Below are 23,733 nucleotides of genomic sequence, written 5' to 3' on the forward strand. Positions count from 1 at the left end.
CTGCATGTATCAAAAGTGCCGGAAGATCCAATACGAAATAGGCTTAGCTCAACTGAGGGCCAGCCAATGTATGGAGCAATAATAGCCTTGAATTATGTAGCAGAAGCGATGATTCTTTCATCATTTCCATCATCTATCATATATCATCCATGATATGAGGTATAGGTATAGGTAGGTGACTACTCGCATGTATGTACATACGAAGCAGTAATTGACACGATTACAGAAAAGTACAAAAAGTACACGATACACACACAAAGCAGGTACGACACGGGCTTCACACGAAACGAAACAACACCTCACTCGCCCGCCTCACCTCACCTCATCCGAATCGTCTGTCCTTCCGCCGTCCTCCGTCACCATCTCTCTCTCTCCCTCTCTCTCTTCTTCTTTTTCTCTCTCCTCTTCTACTCCGCACACCGTTCAGTTACTATTATTATAGCCTTCACGATCGATCACAGGTACTTGTATAGTACAGCGTAGGCACGCACTTCCACATTTTGACGCACGCGCATACCCACCCACGTCACCTAAGCCCCAAGCTTTAGTAGCGCCTCTACCACCTCTCTTTCTCTCCAACTTACTTGTTCTTCTTCTTTTCCATCGTCGCCATCATTGAATAACCTTCCTTGCGACCTGTATTTGTACCCTCCTTGTAATTCATACATGTATTAACCATATAGTCTGTCCGGGTTCGGATGCAGTTTCCAACTTCTGTTTCTGTTCCTGTTCCTGGACTTGTCGAAAGGGTGTTCCTGACCTGGACCTGGATCTTTCGCACCCTTGTCCCCTTGGTCAATGGCTCCCGAAGCCTCTCACTCTCGCTCGTAAATCCATTCCAATAGCGATCCAATACCCACCGTTCCAAACCCCCAACTGGGCTAGTCGAGTCGAATATCAGTTGAATCCAGAGATTCCAGACCACCTTGGCCCCTTCGTCACTATTGTCGCTATTCTACTCGTAGGGTAGCCTGGCGTCCTTCTGGCGTATTTTCTGTTCCTCGATCCTCGATCTCGATCCACACCTTTCCCATCTCTTCCCAGCCAGGACAAGTCTCATCCTGCCATCGCTTCGCCAGTCTCTCCACCGCTGCCAGCTCTCAGTCTTTTCTCACCACTACTTACTACTTTGCTCTGCCTGCCTGTCTGTCTGCTGTCCGTCTATGTCTGTGTGCATCGTCATTGTTCCTACCTCTTAAAGCCGCCTGCTTCACGGCCGTGCAGAACACCCAGTTGGGAGCTGGCGATCTACTTCCGCCACATCGTTGTTGCTCCCACCGCTGCGCCGTCTCCGCTTCCCCCCTCCCCCTACGCATCTTCTGTGGGGCTCTAGCGACCACCGCGCGCCAGCGACTGACGTAACTTGGAACTCACCCGCCTCTCTATGCAACCGCCCAGGTCAATATTCACAGGTCACAGCACGGAGCCCTTTGACGCTTCTTCTACACAACAACATAGCGGAAGACGCTCGAGCTTCTCGGTGTACCACGATCCTTTCAACGCCCCATCCGAGCCCTTCTTCGACCCTCACCTCCCCTCGCCTTCCTCCTCCTCGGCCACCGCCGCCGCAGACAGGCCACCACCGCTGTTGTCACCCTCACTACCACCACTACCCGCTGCGTCCAACTCCCTATTCACATCCACGCAGACCCCATGGACACCACACCGGCCCTCTGACCCAAACATCCATCGACGGCGGTCCGTATCCGCCTCTCACAGTGGTGTAGGGCCCTGGAGATCAATTGAACCCGTGCAAAGCCCCCCATCGCTCGCAGGCAAGAAGCGCTCCACGCGACCGCACGCAACACCAACTGTCGACGCATCTTCTCCCGTCTCGTCGAGCGAGCCCTTGCACAAGCGACGACGGATCCCCAACCTCGCGAGGCACACGCTCGACCAGTTCAGCTTTCGAAAGGCTTCAAACTTAAAGGATAATCTTCAGCCCCCGTCACCGCTCTTCTTCTCCAACTCCCGCCGCGCTCGGCCGCCACTTCCAGCCAGGTTCTCGAGCTCCGAAGCGGCGGCAAGGATGCTGAGTAAAGCGCGCGGAGAGGAGACCGGCATCAAGACCGTTACCCTTGCGCGCGGAACATACAGTGGATTAAGCCCTCCAGGCCTATCGAGCGTACCAAGTAGTCGGAATTCGGAGCGATCAAGCCTTCCACGCACATCATCACCGGACGCAAGAGAGAGGAGCGATCCGTTGAGACTTATTGGGTCGATTGGTATCGTGGAGCTTCTTGAGCAGGATGCGCGACCAACCTTCATCGTTGATGTTGAGAACGCCTCGAATTTCACACCAGGATCGACGTCTCTCCAGATTCTATTCGCAAATTCTGCTCTGCGATCTAGCGCTTCGACGTGGGAATTAGTTGCTGGCAAACCAGATGCTGACTTTGAGCCACATATAGATGATCCTCCTTCGCATGCTTCTATTCAGTTCAGAGGGTGGCTGCTGAGCGCCGGAGCTTCAGGTGAAGCCGTCGACGCGGATCCGGCACCAATCAAACATGGAGGCATCATCTGGTCTTGTTCAACCTTGAGAAAACGACTTCGTGTAGTCTCGGGCACAACACCATCAACCATTTCGCCAGATGTACCCTCCACCAGTGCCACTATCGATTTTCCAATCCCTTCAGCGTCCTCGATTCCGCTCTCCACAAGTAATGGCGTAGACAAATCATCCGCTGCAGGGGCGCATCTAGAAGCACAGGACTATTTTGGCAATTCTTTACCAACGCAAATGGAGATATCTTCCGATGACCCAAAGTTGGCACCCTCCCCACCCCACAGCGAACCTGGCCTCGTGACAGTTGGTACAACTGATGCTCAGGGCCGAACCTGGCCGCGACCGGACAGAATTGAGATGCCAGCACTCGGCGCCTTGCCGTCGTTTACGAATGAGTGCGTCCTCCGAGCACATTGCGCCGGTGATGTTGACGCTTTCCATAGGAATCCCAGCCCTCCTGCAGAACGCGATGTGGGGTTCTTCGACTGGACACGACTATCGCTCTCGTCTTCTCTTCCTCAACACATAGAATTTGCACGTTCCGTAGATTGGGCGGCAACTCCACTGGGTCCTATAGAGTATTGGTCGAACGATCTCAGAGCCATGTGTAATCTGATCATGTTAGCCATCCCCAACTAATGTTGCGATTATTTGTCGAGTGCCGAACTAATCCTAGCCAGGGCGAGTCCTCACCCAGCAGCCATGTACTGGGGCGATGAGCTTGTCGCTATCTATAACGAGGCCTACATAGGTATGATACGGGTCAGTTTGCCACTATAATATCGGTTCTGACATTTGCACAGGCCTCGCTGGACAGAAGCATCCCAAACTCATGGGCCAAAGCTACAAGATAGCATGGGCTGAGATCTGGGATGATGTGAAAGAAGTATTCGCGAATGCTCGGCTGACTGGTCAAGCCACCATGAAGGTACGCTTAAATGTCGATATTCTATCGGCGAGGGCTAACTCGACAACCAGGATGACGACTGCTTATTCATGAAGAGGAATGGGTTTCTGGAAGAAACATATTTTTCTTGGTCAATCATTCCAATGGTTGGTGAAGACGGAAGTGTCATGGGACTGTATAATCCAGCGTTCGAGAAGACACGCCGCAAGATTGCCGAACGACGGATGCTAACGCTACGCGAGGTCGGTGAGCGGACCGCTACAGCAAGAGATGTCAAAGGTTTCTGGGAGCAAGTTCTGGCCGCACTGATGGAGAACGAACACGACACGCCTTTCGCAATGTTATACTCGGTGTCTGAGGACAACGGCAGCGACGCTTCCTCTCTTCACTCCAGTAGTCTTCTGGGCTCCAAGCAGTGTTATCTGGAGGGAACTCTCGGCATTCCAAGCAATCATCAGGTAGCCCCTGACCAGATCGATTTGAAGGAGGGCAATGAGGGATTTGGGCCCGTATTCCGCGAGGTGATGAAGACGGACAAACCCCTTGTACTCAGCATCGGTTCTGGCGATCTTCCTCAGGAGATGCTGGATGGTCTTGAGTGGCGAGGATTCGGAGACCCTTGTCGGGACGTTGTCGTGTGCCCTATTCATCCTACGACGGGAGATAGTATCCTCGGATTCCTCATCGTTGGCGTAAACCCCCGTAGGCCCTATGATGATGACTACAATCTTTTCATCCAGCTTCTCAGCAGACAGTTGGGCACTTCGCTCGCATCTGTAGTACTCTTCGAAGAGGAAATTCGAAGAGGTCAAAAGGCTGCGAAACTTGCAGCAGAAGACCGAATCATCTTATCAGAGCAGTTGGCTGCTCGGACACAAGAGGCTAGGGACAGTGAGACTCGATTCACAAGGATGGCGGAATATTCACCGGCAGGACTCTTCATTGCTGACCACGACGGGCGCATCACCTATTGTAACGATACTTGGTACGTCATCTCACGAGTACCAAAGGATCCCCAACAAACGGATAGCTGGGTCAATTACGTGCTGGAGGAAGATCAGAGTCTCATACGGCATCACTGGAAAAAGCTTGTTCAGCACGGAACTGCCATCAACATTGAATTTAGGTTCAAGACTCCTTGGGAAGACCGTAATGGCAACAAAGGTGACACCTGGGTTCTCTTTAGCGCTTTCCCAGAGAAGCATGACGGCGTCCTGAAAAGTATATTCGGAAACATCACGAACATCAGCTCCCAGAAATGGGCGGAAGGCTTCCAGAAACGAAAGATGGAGGAGGCGGTCGAGCTCAAACGACAGCAGGAGAATTTCATCGACATCACTAGTCATGAAATGCGGAATCCTCTCAGCGCAATACTGCAGTGTGCCGACGAGATTTCGACAACATTGACCGAATTCCGTGCTTCAGGTGCCTCGGACATTTCCCCGAATACTGTGACAGACAGTATCGACGCAGCACAAACCATAGCATTGTGTGCGCAGCACCAGAAGCGTATTGTTGATGATGTGCTCACACTTTCGAAACTTGATAGTGCAATGCTCATGGTAAGCAAACATTCCTGACTTCGGTTGCAATGTACTAATATAGAGAATGTAGGTCACACCAGTCGACGCCCAACCTTTGCAGGTGGTGCAACGGGCATTGAAGATGTTTGAGGGTGAGGTTCAAACCGCACGCATCAACATGGACTTTGTTGTGGACCGTTCCTACAACGACTTGGATATTGACTGGGTCAAGCTGGATCCTTCGCGTGTTCTTCAGGTACTCATAAATCTGACAACCAACGCCATCAAGTTCACAACCACCGAGTCTAGCCGTACTATCAAGGTGATTCTCTCGGCATCTCGAAAGCGCCCGTCCCAAAAGCAGAATCCTACAGTCGACTTCTTCCCATTCAAATCGAAACGAGTCGACCAGACACTTGGCGCTGATTGGGGTGATGGGGAAGAACTGTATTTGGAATTTGCTGTCCAGGATACGGGCCGCGGCCTTACCGAAGAGGAAAAGAAATTGCTCTTTCAGCGGTTCTCCCAAGCTAGTCCCCGAACACACGTACAATATGGTGGTTCTGGCCTAGGTCTTTTCATTTCTCGCGAACTTACTGAACTGCAAGGAGGTGAGATTGGTGTTTCGTCCGAATCCGGAAAAGGCAGTACATTTGCGTTCTACGTAAAGTGTCGCAGGAGCCATGAGCCACAGGATCCAGTTGAATCGCTCCCGTCGACGATCATCACCAGACAATTGTCAAATGCCAGAGAAAGACCCCAGATAGAGCCACCAAAAGTCAAAGACTTTGCCCAGGCTCCAGAGCAGACCGTTATCGAAAGCCTCAAATCACAGAACGCTCATTTGAAGGTGCTAATTGTTGAAGATAATATAGGTGAGTTTCTTCGGCGTTACGCTCCATCAATCAAGTTTCTAAGCCACTTCAGTCAATCAAAAAGTCCTCCGCCGCCAATTGGAGAACAAAGGAGTGCAGACCACTGTGGCTAATCACGGAGGTGAAGCTCTTGAGCACCTTCGTGAGTCACGCTATTGGAAGGAGAACGGACCAGATGCCGCTGATCTAGGTGTCATATTAATGGACAAGGAGATGCCGTAAGTTTAACGATAGAGCGGTCCTGGCCATCGACTAATGTGTCAATATAGCGTAATGGATGGTTTGCAGTGCACAAGTACCATCCGGGAATGGGAAAAGAAAGGCTTCCTCAAGGGCCACGTACCAATCATTGCAGTCACTGCAAATGCTCGCAGCGAGCAAATCGCTACACTTCTTGACGCGGGAATGGTAAGGCCCCAATCCAGAACGTACGTTTTGCAGCCAACTAACTGATTGGAACAGGATGATGTTGTCTCTAAACCCTTCCGCATTGCGGAACTGATACCCAAGATAGAGGAGCTCATGTCTCGATATCCCAAACAGACGTTAGACGATCCCCTAGGGCTTGTTGTCCCAAGTCGTGCACAAGCTAACCTCGGCGCTTCTTCATGAACGCAACAACGCTAGCGATGTTTCGTTGCGACAGCTTGCATTTTATCTTCACGAACATAGACGTTTCGAAGTGCATTATCAAGGTTCTCCGCGGTTTTGGTCAGCCAAACATGGGTCGACCACAATGGTGTTTTCGGTGTCTAGAGAGTTTTCTTTGAAAAAGTATAAACATCGACCCTGGTAGGGTTGTCATGGATCTTTTTTTGGCGTTTGGGTAATTAGGGCCGTCCCATCTGGTCATTTACACGACTACGATACGATTGCCCGGGTTTTGGTGGGCTTGGGATCACTGCTGCATACCCCCTTTATAGTCGCATGTGCACTGGACATACTCGATTAGCGACTGTCTTTGTTTGGGCAACTTAGGAGTTCTATACTACACCACTACATAAGGGAGGGAAAGGGAAAAGGTCATCAACGATACTAGATGCAGATAACGAATTTTTTGATCTTCCAGCATTTGCAATACGATATACCTCTGGCCTCTTTGGGCCGGGTCGGACGAAGGAAATATCATGTTGGTCAATCCTCCGATGGACTCGATTATACTGGGATGATATTGGTCGCTCGGATGTATGCTGGCGAGCTTCAATCTAGATACAAAGACACGAAATATACGTCAGGCTTTCAAAACCGCCTGAATCATCGCATGTTTACATGAATCCTATTCAAGCCAAAAGAAAAAAGGAACAATAACGTTCATACATACACTAGACATCGACATGATCTCCACCTAGACTGCAATTCGTAGGCCCATTCCCATTGCGTAAACGCGTCCCCCCCCCCCCCCCCACTCCGGTCCCCGCGGACGCCGCCCGTGCCGAGCGAGCGAGTCGAGAGCGGAAAAGGGCTTGATGATGCTTGACTCGACGACGTCGCAATCCACGCAATCCACTTTCCTGTCCTTTTTTTTCCCTTTTTCGACCTACATCATCGACTTCCTGTTCGATTCGCGGTTTTTGCATTGCATCAAAAGACCGAAACGATGGCGCGCTTGTCGCTGTAGCACTTGAACAAGAAAATAAAGAAACAAATTACTGCTTTTGGTAATTTATAGGGCTCTCTGTACCACCACCACCACCTTCGATCAGATAAGGGGGGGGTGGTCGCTTGATTGGACGACGAAAGAGTTAGGGTGTGTGCGACAATGAAGTCGAAATGGATCGCATCGCTCACGCAGCACGGCGACACGCCGCCTTGGGGACTCAAGTTCAGGAGCTCGGATGGGTTTATCATTGGGACGGTAGCGTTGGCGGTTTTTACTGTATGTTCACCGACCGTATGCTGGGGGATTTCCCTTTTTTTCTCTTTGGAAATTGAGGAGTTGAGTGTGATGAGATGTGATGTTAGAGTATGGATTGGGGGTTGAATGTATTTGCTAATGATTGTGGATACAGGATATGTTTCTCTACGGCGTCATCGTGCCTGTGATTCCATTCGCTTTGCAGAGTCGAAGTCACATCGACGAGGACCGAGGTAAGTACTTCTACATATGCAACCCTTCCTATCCACACCCCAACTACCTCACCATGACACACACACATTTACATACCAACAACTAACTTCCCACACAGTACAATACTGGGTCTCCGTCCTCATCGCCATCTACGGCGCCGCGCTCCTAGCATTCAGCCCTATCTGCGGCTGGCTCGCGGACCGCACGTCGTCGCGCCGGTCGCCGCTGCTGCTCGGACTGCTGGCGCTGCTGGGCTCGACTGTGCTGCTGAATGTCGGGAGTCGGATTGAGATTTGGATTGTTGCGAGGATTCTGCAGGGGGCGAGTGCTGCGGTCGTGTAAGTGTCGTTCCCCTTCTCTTCGTCTCTCGGTCAGATATCGTCCTGATCGATTTCTCCTTTCCCTGAATTTGAATACTAATAGCTACACAGATGGGTCGTCGGCCTCGCCCTCCTCGCAGACACAGTGCCCCAGGAGCGTCTTGCGCAGGCCATGGGGTACGTCAGTCTGGGCATGTCGCTGGGCCTGCTGATCGCGCCCATGCTGGGCGGCGTCGTGTTCGACCACGCGGGCTACGATGCCGTGTTCGGCATGTGCTATGCGCTCATCGGCTTGGATATCCTGCTCCGGCTCCTGCTCGTCGAGAAGAAGGTGGCTGCTAGGTGGGATCCTGATGCCGCTGGGAGGGTACGGGTGACGACGTCGACGACGACGACGACAATGGCCGATGGAGAAGTGTCGAAGAGTGATGAAGAAGCCGCACCATCAACCACCCACCCTGACGCTGGAAAAACACCACCACCAAGTGACCCAGAAAAAGGCACAACGACAACCTCAACCACTCCCACTCCCACCCCCAACACACCTCACCCTCATCCCCGCACAAGAGACCGCCTCCCACCCCTCCTCTCCCTCCTCTACTCCCGCCGCCTCCTCGCCGCCCTCTTCAGCTCCATAATCCAAGCCTCCCTCTTCACAGCCTTCGACTCCGTCCTCACCATCCGCGCGGCCTCCATCTTCTCCTGGACCTCCACCGGCGCCTCCCTCCTCTTCCTGCCCCTCGTAATCCCCACCTTCCTCGCCCCAATATACGGCTGGCTCGCCGACCGCATCGGCGGCCGGTGGCCCGCATCCCTCGGCTTCCTGCTCGCGACACCCCCCCTCATATGCCTCCGCTTTGTCCGCTCAAACACCCTCCACGACAAAGTGCTCCTATGCGCCCTGCTCGCCCTAACAGGCCTCACCCTCTCCTCCACCTTCCCGCCCATCATGGCAGAAATCTCCTCCGTCGTCGAAGCGAAAGAAGCCTCGATGGTCGCCCGCGGGGCGAAGGGGTACGGTGGGCCGGGGGGAGCGTATGCGCAGGCGTACGCGCTGTTTAACGTCGCGTTTGCGGGCGGGTGCGTCGTGGGACCTTTGCTTGCCGGGTTCGTGGCGGAGGAGCAGGGGTGGGAGGATATGGCGTTGGTGTTGGGGCTGCTGAGTGCGGTTACGGCTGTGCCGGCGTTTTTGTGGTTGGGGGGTTGGGTGTTTGGGAAGAAGGGGGGGAGGGAGGGTGATGGGAATGGGGATGGGGAGAGAGAAGGGGGAACGTAGGTGAGATGGTGTGCTTTTTGGTTGTTGATAAAAGTTTCTCTAGTCATACCCTTTCCTGTGTATATGAGCAGGTGTACAAATATATATTCAGCTTCGTAAATATCAATCAAGATCAATTAGATCCTGGGATGCGTGCTCGGTCGTTCAACATCGTGATACTGGCTATCTATCGGTTCGGAGAACTTTAGTTTTGACACTGACAGTGGTCAGTGATCAGAGCAGGGTCCCTTCCATCTTCACAAGTGGAGAAGAAATAACACGATCACCGAAAACGACACCGTGATTCCATCATTGAGAGACATATCCATTCTATTGATAACGAACCCATCAGGTCAAAGGAAAGAGTCGGCCGTTGCTAGGAGGGCCTAGGAGAACCACCAAGGTGCTCAGCAGTGTACATACTATGTGGGGAAAATCAAGAATTCGATCTTGATACCCACTTAACCATACCTCCTCCCGCCATACTCATCGTTACCGCCACCGCTGTAGCCTCCTCCACCGTAGCCTCCGCCGTACTCTTGACGTCTGCCGTATTCATCCTCGTCCCTGCGGCCGTATTCGCCCTCGTCCCGGCGTCCACCTCCATATCCGCCACCAGAGCCGTAGGAATCACCGCCGTAGCCAGAGCTCTCCTGACGTCCGCCATAGCTCGATTCCTGCTGCTGGTGTCCGCCTCCGTAGCCTCCACCGTACTCTTGACGTCCACCGTAGCTAGACTCCTGCTGCTGGTATCCGCCTCCGTACTCCTGGCGTTGGCTATGGCCTCCTCCATATCCGGAGGACTCATTCTGATAACCGCCGCCATAGCTGGAGGTCTCCTGGCGTCCGCCGTAGCTCGATTCTTGCTCTCCATATCGCCTCTCCTGGCCGTAGCCCGACTCCTGCTCTCCGTATCTTCTTTCCTGGCCATACTCCTGGTGGCTGCTGGAGTGGTGGGATTGGCGTTTGTGCTCATCGGATGATCGTCGCTTGTACTTGTCTTCGTCGGAGTCGCCATCGTTATCACGCCTCTCGCGCCTCTTCTTCTCTTCCTTCTCCCGTTTCTTCTGCTCCTTCTTGCGACGCTTCTCGTAGTCATCTTCTCCGGAGTCTCCTCCCGATTCATCCTCAGAGTTACGGCTGTATTTGTCTTTCTTGCCATGCTTCCTGTTCACTTGTTAGCTATCACTACACAGGGATTTGGACGTGAGATGGTATACTCCTTCTTGTGAGAATAGTACTGGCCACTGTCATCGACGCCTTCTCGGCGGTCCTCTTCCTGCCATCGATTGCCGCTTTCAACGCGACGCTCTTCGTGGCGCTCGTAACTGCCGGATCCGCCATAGCTGGTTGTCTCGACCTTCTGCTGGTAGCCATACTTGCCACCGCGCTCGTCCTGTTCGTAGCGAGAGAACTCCTCACGGCGTCCACCACCAGGGTATTGCGTCTGGGTGTACTCTGCTTGGCCATATCGTTCGGAGTCATCGCGGGACTTCTTCTTGTGGTGGCCTTTTTCGGAGTAAGATTGCGAGTACGAGCCATCATCGCCGTAGCTCTCGCTCTTCTTGCTCTTCTTCTCGTCTTCACCGAAGGCTCCACCGAGGAGACTTCCTCCAATGCCGCCAACGAGACCGCCAACGATGCCACCGAGAGCACCACCTCCGACCGCCTCACTGGCAAGCTTTCCTGCATGTCCACCGATCTCCTGGAAGGCCTGGTCGCCACCCTTCTTGCTTCCGCCAGACGAACCGCCGAAGTCGTTGGCCATGCCGATGGGCTTTCCGCAGCCGTGGCCCTTGTCGTGCACTCCGGGCTTGTGGTTACGGCCCTGTTGGACTCCGCTGCGGCTAAGCTTCTCACGCAATTCACTCTGGCCACGCGAGCCCTGTTCGCGCCACCAGTTCTCAACGGTGCGGAACATAAGGGCACGGCCATCGGCAGCGCCATCGTCGCCATATCTGTACAATGCCGGGTGGTGGAACACACCCTGCACGATACGCTGAATGGTACGCTCAGCATCGACTCGGTCGTCGTCCCAGCACTGCACGATCTGTGGCACGACCCACTTCAAGACCTCAGAAGCGATGCGGCCAGCGGGCTCGTTTAGGACGTTGCTGAAATGATCCTTGGACAACATGCTGTGAGTAGGGTCGGTGGAGTAATCGTCGTTGAAAACAACGTGCTGCTTGTCGCGAGAGCTGGAGATGACCTCGGAAGAACCGGTCTCGAGCTCCGCCTTGACTTGATCGATGATGGGCAAGATGTATGGAGCCAAAAGACTGAAGACGAATACGGTAACCTGCTCCTGGACCTGCTCAATAAGCTCGGGGAGGATGGGGATCTTCTCGATGAATGCGGAGATGGACTGCATGATATCGTCGTGGAATTCCATGATGGGGTAGATCTGCTTGACGAGCTCTTGCATCTGCTGGGTAAAGGCCTCTGGCTCCTTAGGAGATATGTGCATATTGCCCATGGCTGCAGCGTTGGCGTTGTTCTCCAATTCGTCGGCCTTGCCTGCTTGGTCCTTGCCACCAAAGATTCCGTCGGGAAGCTGGCTGAGCAAGTCCTTGATCTTGCTCTTGTTCTTCTTCCTATCGGCATCCGAGATGGCACCCTCCAGTTCCTGAAGCTCAGACTGGGTGGCCTTGTCGTTGAATTCACCCATGACACTGTGAAGGAAGTCGACTCCTCCAAAGGTTCCAGTGACAATTGGGTAGACGGAATCCCTGGCACCCTGGACTCGAAATTGGGCGCTGCGGCCGACGTGAGGGAACACGTCGCGCTCACCGAGTTCGATCAAAGCAAGCTCGACATAATTGGAGTGGGCAGAGTAATCCTCAAGACAATGGCAGGCGGTTCCGAGAAGTCGAAGTGCTTCGTAGAAGTCTCTTCCGCGTCCCTGGGATCGGCGTCCAAGGTCTATGCAACGGCGGAACAAATCTCGGACCATGCTTGCCGAGGTCATGATACCCAAGTCCTCGGACGCGATATAGTTCTTCAGGCCGGTTCGCTCATCAACACTGAGTTCGCGCCTCTCGTCGATGGGGCCACGGAGACGACGGTCGTACTGACGTGCGTCGATATTATCGGCATAGTCCTTTCCTAATCAGCCTGTGTCCATTTCTTCATGCCCTATATCAATCTCACCTTGGGGTTATCGATATGTTCCTCGGGCCTGTAGCAGCCAAGCCTCTCTGTGGTGACCTCGAACTCGCCAGTTCCGTATCCGAAGCTGAGGAATCCAAGAATCCAGATGAGGATGCGGATAGCCTCAGCAGATACCATCTTCACGGTACCGACCTATTGCATCATGGTCAGCATTTGGATTCTCATTGTAGCGGAGCTCTATGATCAAGAGCTGACATTGAATTCTAACGTACATCGACAGCTTGCGAATAGTCACCTATCCGGGATTGTCAGCATTCATCTCCTCAAGTGAAGCACCGAGCGTAGATGTATAACTTACGAAGCCAATTGCCAAAGTAAACACGCTTGACGTCCATCTTGCTGAACTTCTTGTTGGAGCGGACGGACATGAGCAGGTTGAGCAGGGTATCCTCGATATCTCCATGGCGCCAGTTCTGGCCCTCAATCTTCGACAGCGAGGCGATGTTGCCGGCACCGAAGGCGGCGGTCGGGCGTGCCCAGAAGATCAGGAGCACCAGACATGGTAAGAGAATGGAGCTGATAGGGAGCTTGGGAGGAGGCATAATGGTTGCTGCACACTATCCAAGAGTAGAAGTGAATGTGTACGAGTGAGTGTAGGTTGGTTGGTTGTGATGGAGGTGAGATGAAGCAATACAGCACTGGTGAAAGGGTGCAAGTAAGCCGTAAGGAAGCTGTTGTTGGAAGAGAGGTTGTTGACTTTTCAGGGTGCAGCCATAGACCGGTTTCAAGTTGCTTTCGCGTCCCCACAGCTGAGGGGCAGCAACGTGACCTTGCCAAGATAATGACATAGTGAGGGGTCACTGGTTGTGGCGCTGGAGGTGGCTGACGACGAGAGAAGCGAGCGAGGGTGATCGACCGAGAATCATTGCTTGACTTGACGCCAGAAATCGATGAGCACTGTTATCGTACGCCAATGTCTACTATAGATCACGAAGGGGACTGACACGAACAATAACAATAAGCATTGTCTATTAGCCGCTTTGTTTGGGGCGTTGGTTCTAGAACTAGCGCATCTCTCTCAATGATCAGTGACTACTCGGACACAAATTGTGGTCACGTGCAACATAGTGAAGCCTCTCTGCAAGCAATCTTGCATCCGTTCAAGGGCTCGATAGAAGACCATCCGTATCTACGGTCCACTAGACGCCCATTTCCTTATCGTACGAGGCCTAGTGGTGGGATTGTCTTTTCGATTAAAAGGCACAATATCCAGGTAGACGCACTGTTAGATGCAAGATAGATAGGAACCGCCTCGCCAAGTGGTATCCATGATTTATAACCCCCAGGCCCTATATGTGATAATAAAGGAACGGCCATTAGACTAGATAGCCGTCCAAAATAGCCTTGAAGATTGAAGAGGGGCGGTCCCTCCCCAAGATTGAGCAAGTTCTTGCACCCTTTTTGTCTATTTTAGTTATTTTTGCCTGGTGATTTATGAAACCCCCCCTCGTCTGATGGATAGACCATTTTTGGGCATTCCCCAACGAAATCAATTTTTTTCATTTCGATGCACCCGCAATCAATATCCGATGCCGCTCGCCGAGGAGGCAAGAGAGCCCATCTGCAGCCTCACGAAAGGAGTCGCAGCGTTACATGGCCTGTTGCGAGTGGCCTTCTCGGGCAGCCTGTGATAATGCAGTCCCGCTTGTCTGGTATAAGAGAGGTGTCAGTACGCCGTCTTGTGTCCTGCGAGGGAGCTGTCCTGAGCCGGCAGTAAGGGAGGCCGCAACCCGCAGAACCACAAAGATGGGAAATGGGGGATCGCGGGATCGACCGGGCAGGACGCGTCATGACCGAAAAGAGAAAGTTTGAAGGGAAAGGCTGCAGCGCATGATACCATCCAAACGATGATCAAGCAATGCACATTAGGTGAGGAGCACAACCGATGAGTCGAAATTGTGAGCCGCCCTGTCAACGCATCCTATATTTCGTCCACTTAATGGCGACATGGGAAAATTTCGCGGTCGCGGTCGTACGGGGACAGGCCTAGATAATGGCCGCATCGGTTGTGTACGTGAACAGAGTGCGCAGACATGGCCTGATCCCGCTGTCAGTAACAGTGATGGTAACAGACAACCCTAACTATAGACCTGTCAAAAACCTTGTCACTCTTCGTTTCTGCACGCGGCCGCGGCTGGAATAGAGAGCGCCAGTCCACGTTTCGTGTACAACTGTTGTATGGATAGGGGAGAACTTGCCGCAATGAGAATCAGCTGTCGTGGCACGCCCGCGCTGCGCTGCAACGTGACTCCAGTAAGAGAGTGGAGAAATTCGACGTTGTACGACTTTTCAAAAGAGCAACGACAGTGCCAAGCAGATCCACGCCTACTTGCATCTGACAGAGGTGTACACGCTCTAGTGCGGGTACAAATTTTTTTGACATCTGCAAGCTGCCCAAGTGCATTTCCTATTTCCTTCTCTTGCAGCTTTGTGCGACTCCGCCAGCTTCAATCATGACACAGCGAGTCTACAGGTGACGGGTGTCGTGGAAACTCTTGCTAGCAACACGACAGGCCGCTTAAGAGGGAAACTTTATCGTTCTTCGTCAACGATGGCATACGCAGTTGATGGCGACCACTTCAAACAAGGAACGTCCAGAAACTAGGGTATACAAATTCCTCCTCAAAAATGCGCCTGACTTGTTCCAAAATAAACGACTCGACCTTGCCCACATTCTTGAGTACTTGCTTCCCACTTCCCTTCTCACCGATCTCGCTTTCCACCTTGATGTTCTCTAGGAGTCCACCAATACGTAGTCGGCGCCCAGCTTGATTGTCCTGTAACTTCGCGTCCGACTGGAGCGACTCTAGGCTAGTGTCACCGCCGACTAGTGCATCTGCATCCTCGGGGGATAGGAAACAGAAATGAGCACGCTTCTTGATGTAGGCCAGGATCGCAACTCCATCAAAGGTTAGGCCGGTGATGTTGAGCTTCAGAGGAATGCCCACGAAACTTGGCATGGGATAGTCGAGAAGTATTTCAGCGGTAAGCGAGATTTTGACGTCTCCAGAATACTGCACATGTGCCACAACCTGAATGTCCTCGGGACTCTTCTCGCGCATGCGGGGCGGAGACGCAGATGTCGTACGGTCGTATCCTGCCTCTGAGGGAGCGCGTACAGAATCGGAGATAGGATTACTGGTTCCGGCATCAAGCTCATGTTGAGACGATGGGCGAGTGCTGGGATCAGGATTCGACTGTGGTGTCAGTGTCAAGGAGCCGAAAGAGGCAGCATTTCGTAGGCGCATCTCCGTTGGGGTCGTTGGTCGGCCATACGGATAATCAGGCCAGCCCTGAAGCTGTGCTCCAGCCACGGCAGCGAGCGGCGTCGTGGCACCAGAGAGTCCCGCTCCCAAGGGAAGATGAAAGTAATTGATGTTCGAAGTGCCTCCAGGAATGCCAGGTGTAGAGGCCCGGGCCAGGAATGGGCTGCCGAGGGGATCTGTTGGTGCCAACGTAGTTCGGAGTCCAGGTACTCTGGCATTTCCGTATGGTGGTGCCAAGCGTGATTGACTTGACGAGTTGATATCTACATTGGACGGGTGTTTTTCGGCCTCTCTGGCACGGCGCTCTTTTGCTGTGCGTGAGGCGGGGTCTGTAGGGTCGGGTTGGTCGGCAGAGGTCTCGCTGCCGCCTTCATGCTCATCTGGATAATCTTCATCCTCCTCGTAAAAATCTGGCAGCGGGTCGCAGATATCCTTGATCTCTATTTCTGGCGGCACGCTCCCAAAGTCGAACGAATGGACGCGCACAGAACGGATGAAACGCGGCAGCGTCACCTGTTGAAATCTGTCGTGGATAAAGGCGCGAATGGACTCTGCACGGGCGATCCCATCTGCGCCGCCGACAAGCGTGTCCCAGCTGATATCGATAGACATCGTTATTAAGACACGGCGTGTACAGAGTAGCGGGGTGGTTAAAACGGAGGGTACGTTATGGAGGAATATAGAGCTCTTCACGTAACCAATGTGATGTGCTCAGGCCCTGCCAGCCCTAGCACATCGTCCAGCCCTAAACTTGATTAGGGCCAGGCAAGCCACCCGTCACCACCCATCACTCGTCACCTCAACCCTGCCACGCCTACCAAATCGCCAACATCACCATAACCACAATCACTCTGGCGAACCGAATGTTGAGTCGTAGTAAAAAGACGCCTCGAATGTCCGACCAGTAGTGGGCGTCATTACACGACCATCACCACACCATGGTAATTGTGATCATCTCAACATAGCACGCTCAACCCGCGAACCCTAGCCTGTTGTTACACCTTCCTTCCGTACCTTAAACAGCCTTGCCAACCAACCCTGCCCTCTTTCCTATCTCCTGGCCTTTTTTCCACTTCACTAACTGCAGATAGAGAATGCCAGACATCTAGGCAGGACTGACCAACGGAAGACGCAAGCACTTCAAGACGGTGTGAGCTCCGGATGGCTTTCCCCTCTTCTTATCAAAGCTTGCATATCTATGAGCAAGTTCCTAGGTGTGGATATATGTGCAGAATCTCGAGAAAGCTATATAGAGTGTAACCGGTGCAGAGCCGCATAGCAACGCAGCACATGCTCGGCTGTCGATGCACGCGCATGCCGTCCGACATCTTTGCTGGCTCAGTGGTCGCAAGGCGGATTGCGTGACGGACAAAGTGGTCCAGGGAAGGAGAGTATCAGGCGAGTGAGAGACGTGGGCGCAGTCGCAATGACTAGTAGGCGGCAACGGCGATGAACGCAAGCTGCATGGTCTGTAGGGAAAGTAGATTAATCGACCAGCGGGCCAACGGCCGGGCATACAAGACGTAGCGTAGAGCAAGGGCTCCCATGAGCATTGATATCTCGGCCTGGAGCAAACTCCGCTCCTGGTACATACGCCGCATGAAAGAGCGGCGCAGAACTTCAGGCTACGGTGCCTGCGATATTGTTCCTGTAGAGCTCACCGTTCTCTTCATTCAACCCCGCGTTGGCCGGGTGGAGGTGCTTCTGGAAGACGACGGCTGGGCAATTCCCATGTCCGAACGAGGCACCTTGGGTATATCAAGTCAAATATAACATATTCGGGTCGGCTATATGAAGATCACGCCTACAGCATATACTCGTAGAGGCTTAACTCGCCGCATCACTGTCACATGAGGTTCCGGGAGTGTTGCCTAGCCAGTGTTGATGGATCGCAGCTCGTTGTCCCATTCAACTCATGCATCTCGCTGTCCTCATAATCCCGTCGGCAAGAGATGTCTGGCCGGGCGCGATTTCTGCGTGGTCAACGGGCCGACCCCTAGCAGAGCGGGAGGATCGCTGGGGGTTGATGCTCGCCCGTCTGACTGTATTGCTCGTCGTTCCCGGGTTGAGAGAAGAAAAGGCTGTGGACCTTGCTGCGCGATTCTGCATGACAGCAAGTACTATGATCCGACTGCACTTATCACACCCTATCACATCTGGCCTCTTGACACCAATCTGGTCCACGACCGCACCTCCCTGGACCCAAGTACGACGCATGCAATAATGGGGGATTGTGGGCAATATCGAGGGAGAAGGACGCTGCTGGGGCGAGCAGGTGACTTGCAGGGTTGCCTTCGAAGTGTTTCGTCTCTCCGCATCGAGTGAAGCTCCGTGTACCATTTATTCCAGCTGTTTTCTCTTTCGCCGGACGCAATTGGCGTCTCGACACGATTGGCGAAAAACGGTGTTGCAGCTGCGGCTTTAATTCGTCGCTCTCGGCAGATCACCGGCTGATGATTGGCCCACAGGCTGTTTGAATGGGATCCCGCGTTCGCACAATGGTTAGAGAAGGCTGGTGGTGGTAGAAAAGATATGCCAATACAGAACAAACACGTCCCTTCTGGACGCTGTCTGAGGCGCTCATGCATTAATTGAATTCGCTTTTCTGTCTGACTGCGCTTCCTCCCCGCTCCCCCGCCTTGGCGCGCCACGGACATCCTAGGAATAGATATCGCGAAAGAGAGGAAACCGGAAATAGATATGAAAGTAATGAGAAACAAATCATGAGTAACACCTATTTCGCCCGCACCATGTGCTGTTTGCATGAGCGGCGCGATGGCGCGACCACGGGAAAGGAAAAACCCCCGATTAGAAAGAGACGAGTAATAGAAAGCCGCACTGAATACAAGTTGAAGAAGGGCAATGCAAGACCAGCCTGGGTTCAAACGCCACACTCACAATGATCCTTGTGGAGTTCCCAATGCCCCTGTTCAACGCCTATTGCTTTTCATCCGTGACGCCGTGAAAAAAATGCATCCTTGGGTGGGAGATAAAATGATCGATCTGTTGCGACGGTCGCTCCCGTTACCGCACGATTAGAATGTTTTGGAGGCTGTGGAAATGTGGGTTTCCTTGCCGGCGAAACCGCTGGCGGCGAAAGCGCCTCCGGATCCGAGGGTTGACACCCGCGTATATGTGCCACCGGCCATCATTAAGTGTCGTCCGGGTAAAGTATGTGGTGACACGCTGTGATGGGGTTTGTCAGACCTTGTACTGTGTATGTGTGACGGGCACGTAGTAGGCGCGTGAGGCAGTGGAGGGGGAGCGGGTACCTGTCAAGGATCACAATGATCACACTTCTCGTCGTGCTTCACGTTTTTGACTTTGTCATCGTTGCAATGGGAATTTCTCGAGCGGGCGCATGGTGCCTTCTCTGTGACCTGATGGCCGCAGCTGTAGGAGTGTACCACTCTTGTGCACATGTTGTACGATTGAAGCGAAGAGGTATGGAGGATTCGACCGTTGAGAGATCAAGTAGAGGAAGATGGAGCCTTCGTTTCCTTTTGAGAAAAGGGAAACGGCGAAACGGAGAGACTTTTGGGTTTGGCGGGTGCGGGAGAGGCGGGGTGTGGATTGGGGGAGCTGATTGGATGAGCGGCGGAGCTTGGGTGGTGGGATAGCTTTGTTTGCCCTTTGGCTTGGACCTGAGGGATGTGTGGGAGCTTCGAGACCTTCCCAGCGTTTGCGACTTGCGACTCGTGACTTCCAAGGTTGCGACCAGAGACTTGTGACTGGCGACTTGTGACCTTCGGGACCTGGGACCCTTTTTCTACTTTTTGCCTGATAATTGATGGAACTCGATGAAGCACCGGCCGGAGTACGGAAATTATGCGGTCTGGGCTCGGTGGTCCAAAATAGGTGGTTTTTTTTCCCTGGAGGGAGGGGGAAAGTAACTCCGATATATCTTCTCTCAAAGTCAAGAAGATGAAATGAGGCTCAAGGGCGATGGATACGAGTTCGAGGACGTGCACGAGCAGAAGTAGGAGCACGAGCAGGAGCACGAGCCTGTGAATGAGCAGACGGAGGTGGATGCGGAGGTTAGAGAGTATTTGGAAAAGTGGCGCGCCGGGGAGCTATGGCGGAACTGTCGGTGGTTTGATGGTGGAAGGGTGACACAGAGACCGAAGCAGAGTGATTTCGTTCAGGAGAGTGCAATTGAACTCCACCAGGTACTCGACTTATATGTGTGTGGTGGTGGTAATGTCGTAGCTTAGGACAGGGTTATCTGTGGTGGTGGTGGTCGTCGTCTGGCAGCAGTGAGGTATGGAGCCAGGAGGGGATATGCAGCAGCGGTGCTGGCAGCAGTAACAACAACAAAGAAGAAGACGATGGCAACAGCAGCAATGCTACATGTACATGTGCCAGTGTAGCAGAGGAATGGCGTAGAGTGGGCCGTCGTCAAGTGGGCAGATGATGGAGGGCGGATAGATGATAGAGTAAGTACTCAGGTAGGTACTGTACAGTACAGTAGAAGAAATATGACAGAAGGTCAGGGAGTCAGGGAGTCAATCCGAAAGGGAGCAAGAGCCGTGGGGGGGAGGGCGTTTTTATACAAGCATGGCAGCACAATTAGAAGAGGATGGAGTACGGAGTACAGAATATAGAGGAAGGAAAGAAAGAGGAGAGAGAGGAGAAGAAGAAGATTAGAGGAGAGGAGAAAAGAAGACCCAGGGCCAGAGTCGAGCCAGAGCCAGAGTAGAGGGTAGAGGGTAGAGAGTACCAGTAGTTAGTAGCACTGTATGACTATGTAGTAGGGCAAGGGCACCAAGTTGACGGGAGCTGTGCGTCTGAAGTTGTTTAGATTACTGCCGGCGTTTGTAACGTTGATGTGCGACGAGACTTGCACAAGACAGGACAGCCTACAAGGAAAGGGACAGGAAGGAAAAAGAGAGGACAGAGACAGGACAGGATAGGACAGGATAGGAAGAAAGGACAGGGCAAGGTCAGTACAGCCGTTTGGCTCCGGTGCGGGAGAGCAGTCGAGCAAGGACATGTACTGTAACAACTCTAACTATTACCTAGGCTAGGTACCTGCCCTATCCTATCCCATCCTATCTACGCACCTAAACTACTGTTGCTACTGGACTAATACTGTAACTACTGGAACTGTACTGGGACTGGAGCTGGAACTGCAACTGGAAACTGTACAATTTGGCCCATTCGCGGCCGTCCCAGGGTCCCCTTGTAACAACGAACGACTTTCTTGCAAGGCACATCAAAGGACAAGGGCACAGGGGGCACAAGACAAGGGCACACACACACACAAACACATACACATACACATACACCACACATCCAGTGAGTACATGAGTCGCCCGGGGTGGCCCCGTCTGCATCGTGCAGCAGTACCTAGGCAGTAGACCTGCAGCCAGCACAACGATGCAGACGAGACGCAAGACGCAAGACGCAAGACGCAGACGCAGCGCAGACGCAGAAGCAGACGACGCCAGCTCCAGCACCTAGTTCTAGCACCAACACCACCATCAGCTCCATCACCCACCAGCAGCGGCGGCGGCGGCGGCGGCAGCACCGCAGTGGGCGGGTAGCGAGCTGCGTGTTGGGTCAAGTTGCGTTTGTTCCATCCCCTCCTGTCCTAGGGACGAGACGGACGCCTATGTCTAATCGAATGAAAGGATGGATGGATGAATGTGATGATGAATGTGATGAATGTGATGGCAGGATTGATTGACTGTGATGGGGTTGGCCAATAATTCCATCCCATTCCCGTCCCAATTTGGGCTCATACACCTTCTACCGCAGGCGGATGTAGGCATTATTGGCCCTACCCTGACCAACTACCTACCTAGATACTCCGTACCTTGGTACCTACTCCTACTCCTACTGCCACTTAAGATCACATTTAGATGTTCCTTCCTTCTTTCATCCTTCCATCTGTTCCTTGCGAACTATATCAAGCGTGTAGTATAGGAGGTATAATATAGTGTATACGGAGTATCTCATACTCAATGCCTTAAAATATAACCCTACTAACCATGACCTTCTACCCCCCCTGAAGTATCTATCTATTTACTCCGTACCTACCTAGGTATACTGTATTCCGTAGACCTCCTTCGTACTCCATACACCTAGCAACAGTTGGGAGTAGAAACAAGGTGGGTGACTACTATGAGAGGTACCTAGGTATATGTATAGGTATAGGTATAGGTATACTGTATAGGTACCTAAGGTACCAAAGTAACCTAACTATCTAGTATCAAGCATCATACAGTTCATACCCCCCTCCAAATAGACGACCATTACTGTTGTGTACTGTGCATTAAAGCATCCTCGTCCTGTGATCCTGTTCATCTTCTTCCCTCCCCGTTCGCCACACGCCCACACATACGCACACTACACGCCATACATCACTCAACACAATCTCCGTCTCTATCCTCGCCTCACCTCGCCGCTGTGGAATATTCATACTCCACCTACCACGGATTTCTTACTGCAATAATAACACACTCCGCAGTCTGTATGTGCTCTTCCGCATCCCATTCATTCATTCATTCACCCATCCTTACTAGTACTACCTCGTAATATCTGCTGTCCTCGGGCGCAAACACGTATTATGTACGTAGGCGTGGACGTTATTGTGTGCCACCACCCACCACCCGCCTACAGGCTACGGGAGCACACCTAGGTAGGTAGCACCTTAGCACATACCCTACCGTGCCTACCCACCCCCACCCCGGCTCCCATCACCTTCCCTCCCCTCCCCTTCCCTTTCCTTTCCTTTCCTTTTCCCTACCTTTCCAAGTTCCCAACACACAGTGCACACACACACACACCCATACGCGGAACAAGTCTTACTGTGTAGAATCCAGATATCGATACAAAGTAACTACCTCGTACGCGGAGAGAGTACTCCGTACTTACTCCGTATAGCTAACTCGTCAACTACCTATACCTAGGTACCTTCCGACTTCCAACCTACGAGTACGGAGTACGTACATCCTCTCTAACTACATACTCACCTTGGACTACCCAGGATAGTCATCCGGAATATCCCATTCATCTCCTCTCGCTCCACACTTCTCTGCTCTACTTTGTACGTACGGAGTATGTGCGTACATATGTACATACGTACTCTGCGAGTCTGCTCTCCATCTAAATCCCTCGCCTCGCTCTTCGCCCCTCCTTAGCCTCGAACATCACTGCCATCTGTCCACTAAATCAACGACCTACTGCTCGTCCCACCGTTGACCCTAGTGCCGCATGAAGCACTGCAGATTCAACCCGCTGCCCCCCGCGAGAAACCTCCGCCGCTCGCTCGCTCCTGTCGATTCATCGCGCAATGATAGTCAAGCCCCGACCACTAAGCCACTAGCTGTGCACCTTGAGCCTGGGGCCTTAGTCAAGCTCGGAAATCGGTCCTCACGAAATCTCTAATTAACCCTCACACCATGTATCAAATGGCTCGCATTCTAGGACGTCTCACATGTCACCAGTCTCCGTTATGCCCAAGTGGGAAGGGTTCAACAGAGCTTCCCCGTATTACAATCTATTTCAACCCTCAACTACCTGGGTACCTAGGTACCTAGGTACTCCGTACACATTGTTATTGCATTGTTTGTACGGAGTACTAGTCACAGTACAGTACAGTGCACTGCTAGTTCAAGGGAAAGCTGGTTAATTATTGGACGGCACGCACAGAATGCTGTGTGGATCCAGCGGAACTGAACCCACCCAATGGCATGAGTGGTCCCGTCGTGATCTCAAAATGGCCAGCGCCCGGTCTGCACCACATGAATCCTCAAGGCTCGCTTCAAAGAAATGGCATCAGCCCTGTGGCCTGACTCTCCCGCTCCCCGTCCAGCGATCGTTTCTCTCTCTGCG

At 52.7% G+C, this 23,733-nt stretch overlaps 5 protein-coding genes across 5 annotated transcripts; 2 read left to right on the forward strand and 3 right to left on the reverse strand.

Moving 5' to 3' along the window:
* Window positions 1-1,384: 1,384 nt before the first annotated feature.
* On the forward strand, window positions 1,385-6,426 carry BU24DRAFT_432348 (uncharacterized protein; the record flags this gene model as incomplete). The annotated part of the gene is made up of 9 exons (XM_033529917.1): window positions 1,385-1,698; window positions 1,738-3,129; window positions 3,190-3,260; window positions 3,313-3,437; window positions 3,488-4,978; window positions 5,031-5,814; window positions 5,867-6,032; window positions 6,084-6,222; window positions 6,277-6,426. The coding sequence occupies 9 exons, from the start codon at window positions 1,385-1,387 to the stop codon at window positions 6,424-6,426; spliced, it is 4,632 nt and encodes a 1,543-aa protein (XP_033386062.1).
* An 889-nt stretch (window positions 6,427-7,315) lies between these two features.
* On the forward strand, window positions 7,316-9,478 carry BU24DRAFT_440586 (MFS general substrate transporter; the record flags this gene model as incomplete). The annotated part of the gene is made up of 4 exons (XM_033530378.1): window positions 7,316-7,690; window positions 7,824-7,902; window positions 8,001-8,220; window positions 8,314-9,478. The coding sequence occupies exons 1-4, from the start codon at window positions 7,574-7,576 to the stop codon at window positions 9,476-9,478; spliced, it is 1,581 nt and encodes a 526-aa protein (XP_033386063.1). The 5' UTR covers window positions 7,316-7,573.
* A 1,056-nt stretch (window positions 9,479-10,534) lies between these two features.
* Window positions 10,535-13,379, reverse strand: BU24DRAFT_157107 (Het-C-domain-containing protein). The gene is made up of 4 exons (XM_033521334.1): window positions 12,927-13,379; window positions 12,841-12,863; window positions 12,608-12,760; window positions 10,535-12,557 (listed from the first exon to the last, which is right to left on the reverse strand). The coding sequence occupies exons 1-4, from the start codon at window positions 13,168-13,170 to the stop codon at window positions 10,629-10,631; spliced, it is 2,349 nt and encodes a 782-aa protein (XP_033386064.1). The 5' UTR covers window positions 13,171-13,379; the 3' UTR covers window positions 10,535-10,628.
* A 1,828-nt stretch (window positions 13,380-15,207) lies between these two features.
* Window positions 15,208-16,506, reverse strand: BU24DRAFT_389204 (uncharacterized protein; the record flags this gene model as incomplete). Its single annotated transcript, XM_033525034.1, has 2 exons — window positions 15,208-16,070; window positions 16,194-16,506. The coding sequence occupies 2 exons, from the start codon at window positions 16,504-16,506 to the stop codon at window positions 15,208-15,210; spliced, it is 1,176 nt and encodes a 391-aa protein (XP_033386065.1).
* A 1,204-nt stretch (window positions 16,507-17,710) lies between these two features.
* BU24DRAFT_157242 (uncharacterized protein) lies at window positions 17,711-18,920 on the reverse strand. The gene has a single exon (XM_033521335.1). The coding sequence runs from the start codon at window positions 18,657-18,659 to the stop codon at window positions 18,045-18,047; it is 615 nt and encodes a 204-aa protein (XP_033386066.1). The 5' UTR covers window positions 18,660-18,920; the 3' UTR covers window positions 17,711-18,044.
* Between the last annotated feature and the right edge of the window lie 4,813 nt (window positions 18,921-23,733).

The sequence above is a fragment of the Aaosphaeria arxii genome (genome assembly GCF_010015735.1).
Source record: "Aaosphaeria arxii CBS 175.79 unplaced genomic scaffold BU24scaffold_3, whole genome shotgun sequence".
Lineage (NCBI taxonomy): Eukaryota > Fungi > Ascomycota > Dothideomycetes > Pleosporales > Aaosphaeria > Aaosphaeria arxii.